Consider the following 9,472-nt stretch of genomic DNA (forward strand, 5'->3'; position numbering starts at 1 on the left):
AGTTGGTAGTGCCTATGCCCATGGCAAGCACACTGGCCTTCAGTAGTGTGTCAGGCAGAGCAGGCTGACTTGTCCCATTTGGCTTTGTTTCCTCAGCTGTCCTGAGCTCTCTACGTGAGCTAAGCATTTCCACCTCCATCCTGACAGACCCTGCATGCATACCAGAGCAGGCTACCCAGGCAGTGACGGGGGCCAACCCCAGCAACAGCTCATCCTAGTTACACAGCAGGGGACTTCACAGCCTAGAACAGCGTTGGCAAGATGATTCATTTTTGCAGAACAACAACCCCTGGCCTTCAGCAGGGAGGGTGGAGGTCCTGCCAACTCAGAAGAGCATGGAAACCCCTCAAGGGGAGAGTACTTTCTATAGCCTCCCACTTGGCTATGAGCCAGCAGCTGGTGACTATGGTAGAAAGCCATTTGGGCAGCCCTGGATCTCTCTAGGAAGGATATGAGCCTTCACTCTCCCTGCAGCCTCATCTTCTGAAGCAATACATGAAATCTGGCGCCAGAGGCACTGTAAAATGGAGTCTAGGAGAGCTGCAGGAGAACCAGCACAAGTCAGTGGCACTTCATCCCCTATCTGCCAAGAAACAGAAGTCACCAATGACAAGTCTGGCATTGGAAACTCTGTGTTCCTATAGAAAGAATTGTACCTCAAAAGATGGTCAGCAATTCTCAGCATCCAAGCCTTCTACAGCAGACGCAGCTATGTTCAGTTTGTGTTCAGCCCTAGGCTCTGCATAACCAGCTCTCTCCAGACTCTGAGTATTTTTGATTGTCATCTGTGGCCATGGAGAAAGGGCTCCTACAGCAAAAATGTTCATTTCTGCAGTAGTCTGGAATGCTTACTTAGGCTACTGCATATCAGATCCTAAGCAGTAGTTGTTCTGTTCACATCTCAGGTGCAATCGCCATGCTCTTTGAGTCTCATTCAAACTCAGAAGCTGGCTTCTGGAGTGAAGAATACTCTACAGACTCAAAACAGTCTCCCTTTCATATTGTTTATGTGTTCAGTTGAATGATCAGGCTGCTCAGTAATGTCTCCTGTTGTATTTTGTTCCTTTATTCCCTATATTATGTGAAATATGTTTTCTTGCCCTTGATCTTTGGACCAGCTGCTGGACTTCCCCTTCATGACAGTATCCCAAACAAACATTCTCTGTTAGGTTGGGAAGTTCTTGAATGCAGAAGTTTTCCTATGAGCATTGTCTATATAGGATGCTACGTGCTAAACCTGTTTCTGTATGCAAGGACAGTTTCTGTGTGATAAACAGACTGGTTTTTTTTTCACCTTATACAATGTGGTTTTTAATGTTTCTCACCCGAGGAACAAATCGTTCCCCTCAGATCAGTATGTGCAATGGTCTCCTTTTACCTAAAACATGTGTTGAAGGACTCATTCCTCTCCTGCAGGGGTAGGCAACCTTTTCTGACTGTGGGCCAGAATGACATGCTCTAGGTCAGAGGTAATAAGGTGGGTGCTAGCTGCCACTGTTGCTTGTGTCTTACACCCAGGGGGGGTGGGCAGAAGGGAATGGAGAGTGCCTGCATGCAGCACTTCTTCCTTTGGTGGTATGGGGAAAACAGCCAGAGCCAGTATTCATCCTCACTGTGGCATGAGAAGCACACCAGCAAAGACACATCTGCCACCGAGTGCCACCAAAGCCCTGAATCTGCAGGCTAGATCCAAAGGTTTTAGGGGCCAGACCTGGCCTGTGGGCCATAGATTGTCTACCCCTGCTCCACTGGGTTCTGTATTAATCATGTCATAAGCAGAACACGTTATGTAAATGGATGGTTTGAAAAGACAAACTCCACACCAGAGGTGCAGGAACTATAAGGGGCATTGCTCACTGGGGAAAAAAAAACCTCTCGTGTTATACAGTTGCAGAGAAAGTGCCATAAAGAAGAACTACGGAGAACTATCACCACCCTGGGAGGAAAGGAGATAAGAGCCCTATGCACATGGGTAAAACAAGGGCAATCCCTGACCACAGGGGTGACACCTCCCCATAGTGACACCCCTGTACCTGCCTCTATGCCTTTCCCTTCACTTGTCTCCAGCCTCCTCTCCACAGCTCCTGTGCTCTCCCAGTCCATGCTGGAGCCCTAAGGGCTCCTTGTTCTTCCCCAGACACTGTTAAATCCTCCTCCCAGGGACCAGGGCCCAGTCTGCATGGGGCTTCTGCAACAACCCCTGAGAGCTGGCCAGAGCTGGTGGAGCCAGAAGACAAGATGTGACAGGCTGAGCTGTGGTCACCACAGAGGCCTTGTGGAATAAGCCCTGCCCTGGGCACAGGGGCTGTGGGCTCTGTGCCTGACTCCATGGCCAATCACATCACTGCACGCCTTGATTTCCCTGTCTCTATATGGAGAATAAAGACACTAACTTCCTGAGCTTTTTATGCTGGATGGAGAGAGGCCACCTTGCCAAAGGTGGCAATCCCTCAGTTCAAGGATTAGCTCTACCATGGCTCATTGATAGGTTTTGAGGTGACTTAAGAGTCAATCCCTGAACCACAGATCCATCCACAGAAGTTGCAGGTCATTCCACAGGGGAGAGAAGCCATAGGCTGGGAATTCTCTCCTCTTCCTTCCTCCCCTTTCTCTTCTCTGCTTCAAGGGCAAGACACTTTACCTGCCACTTGGTTGAGGTTGAAGTGTTATTGAAGTCAGTTAGCAGTCAGCTCCTCCCAGCTCTTGATGTCAGCATCCATTTTCTTGAGATATGCCTTCAATGTGTACTTGTAGCATTTCCTTTAGCTGCCATGAGATTTCAGGCTGTAGGTAAGCTGGCAGTAGAGCGCTTGTTTGGGGAGTCAAGAGTTGGTCATCTGCACATAATATCCAGTCCAGTGAAGTTGGTGCTGGAGGATCAATTCAATGCTGGTAACATTGGTATCCTGAAGGATGATAGTGTTTGTGAGGCGATCTTCCCATCTGATGTGGAAGATTTTCTGGAGGCATTGTTAGTGATACTTCCCCAGGCTCTTAAGATGACAATGTTAGGTCACCCATGATTCAAATCTGTAGAGAGTGGAGATGATGACTGCATTGTAGACCTGAATCTTGGTGTCTTTCTGGAGCTTATGATCATTATAAACATGCTGAAACAATTTCCTGAAGGAAGCGCTTAGGCACTGGGTCCTATGCTAGATTTCCTCATCAATGTTCTCTCTCTGAAAAAGATGTCTATCAAAGTAAGGGCAGGGCTTGATTACCTCCGGGTTCTTCCCCTCAATGGTAATTTGAGGATGGGGGTCACATTCATGGCTGGGAGCAGGTTGATAGAGCACTTCAGTCTTCTTGATGTTGAAAGAGCCCCGAAGTTCAGAAGGCTTCTGCAAAGAAATCCAGTATGGTTTGGAGGTTTTCCTCAGTGTGCGCAAGAATGGTGTAGTCAGCATATTGAAGGTCAAGGATAGTTGTTTTGAATACTTTGGTCTTTAAGCAAAAGCATCCCATATTGAAAAGTCCTCCATCTACTGGGTATTCATTGTTGATTGGGGAAGAGAGGTGGTCCTTAGCAAGAACCAGGATGATAGTAAAAAAAGGAGAGCAGAATTGAGCTGATGATCCATCCTCGCTTGACCCATTTGGATGACAAATGGATCTGTCTCTGATCCTCTACAAAGAACAGTTGCAGTCATCTGGTTATAGAAAAGCGTCAGGACCTTGATGTATTTTGCAGGGCATCCAAAACCTGCCAGTACTTTTTACAAGGTTTGGTGATTGATGGAGTCTAAGGTCTTAGTCAGATCAATGAAGGCCACATACACGTCCTGGTGGTGTTCCCAACACATTTTTTAGACCTGGCGGGCAACAAAGATTATGTCAATTGCTCTGCAATCACAGGAAAGTGGGACCATAGGAGATTGGACCATAGATGGTTTTTGTTGCCTAGAAGAAACCATGTATGTCATGTTTGTCAGCATAGAGCTGAATCTCCTTGGCTTTATCTTGCTACTACTGGTTTTTGATTTCCCAGATCCTCTTTGAACTTGGGCTTTGAGCAGGTGATGTCTCCTTCTGCTGGGATGAGGTGTTATCTTTCCAGTTAGAATGAGCCCTTCTCTTCTGGTTGAGGAGGGCTTGGATCTCAGTCACTCTCCTCAAACAAGTCTTGGTGGCAATCAGTGGTATAGACAGTAGATTCAGCACAGGCCAGATGGACAGTGTTTTTAAATCCCTTCCAGGGTTCCTTAATTTTGCCTTCAGTTATGGGCAGGGCAGAGCTTTTTGTGAAGACATTGGAGATACTTACAGCCCTTTGGGTCTGGAGTTGTGTGTGTAGTTCTGGGCTTCACATTTTAAAAAGGACATGGAGAAGATGATAAAGGGCTTGGAAAGCAAGTCATATGAGAAGAAGCTGAAAGGCAGGCATATTCTGCTTCCGTAAAAGATGCTTAGGAGGGGACATGATAGCAATTTTCAAATACCTGAAGGGCTATCATAAAGAAGAGGGAGAACACTTTTTTCTCTTGCTGCAGAGAAGAGGACACAGTCCAATGGCTGGAAGTTGCAGCAAAATAAGTTTAGATTGGATTTCCAGAAAAACTTTTTCACGGCTATAACAGTGAGGCAGTGAAACAAACTGCCTAGGAAAGTTGTGGACTCTTTATCCCTGGAGATGTTCAAGAAGAGGTTGGACAGCTACTGCTCAGGGATGATCTAAGCATAGCTATGCCTGTGGGTATTTCCCATACTTCTGGTCTTAGTGGTTGCCCCTGGTATCCCTCCCACCCCTTTTCTGCTACATCAGGGGTGTTTTAAGCCTTCCTCACAGGCATTGGGTGTTGGGGATTTTGACAGGGGCGGGACAAGGCTCCAGCTGGGATCAAAACTGGAGGTTTCTGGCTAGAAGGTCTTTCCCCTCTGCTCAGCGTTAGACCAATCACCATATTTGGGGTCAGGAAGGAATTTTACCCCATCGCCAGATTGGTATAGACCATGGGGGTTTTTGCCTTCCTCTGGGGTGGCAGGCGTGGTCTTCTACCCAGGATCTCTTAGACAGATATTGATAAACTTTTATAGAAGTGATTCCCTGCTTTACCTGTGACAGATTAGGGTGTTAGGTTTGTCTTGTGTTAGGACTGATGGTAGTCTTATGTAGAGTTTAGATTATAGTTTGTATAGGATGGTTTAGATAGGGATGATCCTGTCTCAGGCAGTGGGCTGGACTAAATGAACTCTGGGCGTCCCTTTCAGTCCTGCTTCTGTATGATGATTCTATGATTCTTCAAGAGATTTGAAGCTGAAAAACTTTTGCATTGCTTTTGACTGGTTTGGGGCAAGCTTGATGCTCATAATGGATCTGAGAAAATGATAATCTGTCTAGCACTCATCAGCTCCTTGCATGAGTGTGAAGACATCTTATTATGCTCCTTGCATCTGATCATGGGCTCTAACAATAACATAGCTTAGGACGTGCAAGTGCTAAGAGCGGGGATGTCTCCAGATAGTCTTGTATTTGTCACTGTCTGAAGATGGCATTCGTAATGACAAGACCCATACTCTGCACATTTGCTTAGAAGAAGCATGCCTTTGGAGCTAGCTTTACTTACTTCTTCCTTCCCAACAGTGCCACTCCAGAGTTCCAGGTCATGCCTGACTCTGGCACTAAAGTCACCTTATCCTTGGGAATATTAATCAGAACACGATCGAGGTTGGAATAAAAGTGTTCTTTGACATCATAGTCAGTACTGAGCATTGAGGCAAAGCACTGATGACAGTGGTATACTGGTTATGGCTGAGCTTAAGATAGAGGGATGTAAGATGTTCACTGACGCCCACGGGAAACTGTAAGTTGACTAACAAGCTGAGTCTTGATCGTGAAACCAATGTCATGAACGCATCTGTCCTGAGCTGATGTACCCTCCACCATCTTCCCTCAGCTGGCCCATATGTGGTCTTGTTTCACTCCAAGCTGTGATGTCCATGTTGTATCTCTCGAGTTCCCTGGAGACAACAGCAGTCCTTCTTTCTGGTTGTTGGTTCTCTTGGTTATCCACTAAGGGGCAAACATTTCGTGTTACAAAAAAAATTATATTTTTATGACGTTTTTCATGCAGAGAGGGTGACTGGGGGGGGCACCTTTTCTAACCCCTTCATCGTGTCAAGTGAGCAGACGGGATGCTGACTAAGACTGCTCCATCATGGTAACAGCTACTGAATTGCACCTTTCTCAAACCCAGTGCAAGACAACCATCAAGCTACTGCCGCCTAAGTGCAGATTTGTGGCTGGAAACTCAGATTCACTGGGCCTGTGTCCATCACTGCTGGTCAATTTTGGAGGCTGGCACAGCACAGCACCAAGCCCTGCAGTGCAAGCCTGTGTGTGACGAAGAAGAAGCTGATGCGCAGATACAATATACACGCAATCTCGGCAAGGTGGACACCTGGGCCTAGGGGCAAGGGAGAAACAGCTGACAGGAGACCTCCCCCTTGCTGCAGGCTCCTTTGGACCTCCCAGTGCTGAGACCCAGGCATCTTCCGCGTGGCCCTTCCCAGGGCGGGGCTGTAGGGTGGTTTGTCTCCTCACTTAGCCCTGCTCCCTGGGGGCCCTGCCAGGAGCACAGGGCTCCAGAGCCAGCTCAGGCTCCCGGCTCGGGGAGAGCGCGCTCCACACCGCCACGCTGCGGAGCCCACGAGCCCCCGCGGGGCAGGGACAGGCTGCGCAGCCGCCGCTGGGTGCTGGGTTAACCTCTAGCAGCGCATGCGCATCAGCCCGTGGCATCACCTGGCGTTGCGCTTGCTCAGGGAGGTCACTTCCGGCGGCTCCGGCCCCGCCCCCGCACTGTCACTTCCGGCGGGACCGGCCCCGCCCCCGCGCTGAGGTGGCGGGGAAGATGGCGGCGGCGGCGGCGCTGATCGGGGTGTCGCTGTTGCTGGGCGCACTCGTGCTGCTGCTGGTCGCGGCGCTGGGCCGAGGCAAGGCGCGGGGGGCGTCCGCCGCGGAACCACCAGGTAGAGCCGGGCCGGGCCGGACGACGGGGCTTGGGGCCGGGGCAGGTGGCTGGCCCTGACCGCGCTGTGCCTTGCAGATGCTGCCGTAGCCAACGGCGCCGCCGCGGACAGGACGCGGGAACCGAAGCGGCCCAAGCTGCCCCCGCGCGGCCGCCGGGAGAAGCCGCCGCAGCACAGCTTCGCGCACCCGTTGCTTGCCGCCGCCCTCAAGGTACCGCCCGGGGGGTCGGGTCGGGCCAGGCCGGGCCGGGGGGCGACGCCGTGCGGGGCTGGCGCCGACCCTGCCGCTTTCGCAGGGTCACAGTGGCAGCGTCACGTGCCTCGACTTCAGCAGCAACGGCAAGTACCTGGCGTCGTGCTCGGATGACCGCACCGTGCGCATCTGGAGCACCCGCGACTTCCTGGAGCGCGAGCACCGCTGCCTGCGCGCCAACGTGGAGCTGGACCACGCCGCCCTGGTGCGCTTCAGCCCCGACTGCAGGTAGCGCCACGGGACGGGCCTGCCCAGCCCTCTGCGTCAGGGCGGCTTGGCCCACCCGGGCAGGACAGTGGGTGCAGCAGATTTCTTCCCCTGTACCCCGTTTAGTGGTTGCTATTACTGGTGTCTAGTTCCTTCTCCCATCCCTGCGGCTAGACTCAGATTTCTCCAGGCTCTCTCTCCTCTAGGGTGCAGCGTGTTAGGCTTTGTACAGGCTGGGGTCTGACAGCAGGAAGCTATGGGGAGCACCGCAAGACGGGGTGGGAAGGTTAGGTGTGGCAGCACTTTGAGTGTCCTCACAGCACCTCTAGAGGGTCTGGATTTGGAGTGATCCCGGAGCCCTTTACCATGTGAAGCAGGTCAGTCCTTTGGCTGCAGTGGCTACCTCAGCCACGTCCTCAGTTGTGCCTTATCACACAAAGCTGCAGTCTTTCAAGGTCCTGGTTTAAAGCCAGTCTGTGGTAGGAACCAAACGTTACCTGCTGGCTGCTTGGCTTGCGTGGAGTGAGGTGAGAGTCTTGATGTAGTAACCAGCTCAGTGTCTTGTGTTACCAAGACCATCATGGCAGTCAGCACTGTTTATCTTCCACATTGATGTTCCATCAAAGAGGCCAAAGGTTGAAGGGGTTGTCGTTTGTCCCTGCCTGAGTGAAGGCCCCTGCAGGTCAGGGCCACGGTGAGACAAGACACTTGTTTTGCTGTTGCCTATGGTGTGGCTGTGCTCATGGCCATGTGACTTTGGGATGGTTCATGATATTTGCTGCAGGAGATAACCTCTTCTTTCTCTCAGAGCCTTCATCACCTGGCTGGCTAATGGGGAGACTATTCGTGTGTATAAAATGACCAAGAAGGAAGATGGGAGTTTCACTTTCACTGCTGCCCCTGAAGACTTTCCAAAGAAACACAAAGCTCCCATCATCAACATTGGAATTGCTGAGACAGGTACAGACACAGGGTGGCAGCTCTCTTCTTTCACCTGGGCTCTTAAATCGTCTGCCTTTCTCTATTTGAAGAACAGTAACTGCCGGTATGAAAGTTACAGCCTTGGACACACCTATGGCCTTTTCTGAAAGACCTTGCAGTTGATGTTTCTGCCTCTGCTGCTTCATAGATAGAATGGATATACTTTGTCACGCAGGAATTTCTTCCTGTAAGTGTGAGAAATAGCTAAACTCACTTTCTCATGAATGTCATCTTGCTTTTTTAGGGATTCTATTGAAAAAATGTCAGGTCTTTAATGCAAATTATTCTTAAGCAGTCAGTCTCCTCATAGGTTGACTCATAGATCAGGAATCTGATGCATGTGCAGAACAGGGGTGGCCAATCTGTGGCACTGGCAGCTTGTGTGTATGGCATGCAGGAGATCGGGGAGGGGACAGGTGGCACAGCAGCGGGTCAGACAGAACGCAGAGCAACAAGTTGCGCAGGGAAAGGGCATCAGAATGGCACTAAGGAAGGTGCAGGGCTAATTTCTGGCATGCCTGCCAAAAAGGTTAGCTTGTACTGACTTAGAAGATAGTAATCCATGTAATGTCTCATGCCCATATTTGCTCTGGGACAGAATTTTTTTGACTAGACAGACTCATAGAAGAACAGAATGGTCAGAGATGTTTCCTTTGGCATCTCTAATCCGATAGTGATGCATGCGAGGGAGGGTAATGAACATGGAATAGGTTACTCTAAATCACTGATTCTCAACCAGGGTGTCATGGTACCCTGGAGTGCCTCAAGATCCTTTCCATGGTGCTGCCAGGTGCTAGGCAATGTTAGCACTTTTAAGTGTGCAACCATGACTCACAAGATAAACTCAAATTTCAAACAGGAATCCACAGTGTTAAAAATATTCTGACACTTTTGTAGTTTTTTGAATTATTTTCAGCAGAAGAATTGCTCTCTTGTTTTTCTGTATTAAAAAATGCCTGAAAACTAAGAGCTGTCACTTTCTGAGGGGTCATAGTTTCATAGTTTCATAGCAGCTAGAGTCGGAAGGGACCTAGGTAGATCATCTAGTCCGACCCCCTGCCT

At 49.9% G+C, this 9,472-nt stretch overlaps 2 protein-coding genes across 2 annotated transcripts in view; both read left to right on the forward strand.

Annotated features, from left to right (window-relative positions):
• The window catches only part of MLXIPL (MLX interacting protein like), a 39,883-nt gene extending 36,327 nt beyond the window's left edge, over nt 1-3,556 (forward strand). The window contains exon 17 of the mRNA XM_019546411.1: nt 97-3,556. Coding sequence (XP_019401956.1) covers nt 97-218 — 122 coding nt within the window. The 3' untranslated portion in view covers nt 219-3,556. The remainder of the gene's footprint in view (nt 1-96) is intronic.
• A 3,162-nt stretch (nt 3,557-6,718) lies between these two features.
• TBL2 (transducin beta like 2) overlaps nt 6,719-9,472 on the forward strand; it is a 7,683-nt gene continuing 4,929 nt past the window's right edge. Inside the window, 5 exon segments of the mRNA XM_019546412.1 lie at nt 6,719-6,793; nt 6,795-6,969; nt 7,047-7,180; nt 7,266-7,450; nt 8,238-8,389. Of these exon segments, the coding sequence (XP_019401957.1) occupies nt 6,719-6,793; nt 6,795-6,969; nt 7,047-7,180; nt 7,266-7,450; nt 8,238-8,389 (721 nt within the window).

This window comes from Crocodylus porosus, unplaced genomic scaffold (assembly GCF_001723895.1).
Source record: "Crocodylus porosus isolate Cpor-Errol unplaced genomic scaffold, CroPor_comp1, whole genome shotgun sequence".
In the NCBI taxonomy this organism is placed as follows: domain Eukaryota; kingdom Metazoa; phylum Chordata; order Crocodylia; family Crocodylidae; genus Crocodylus; species Crocodylus porosus.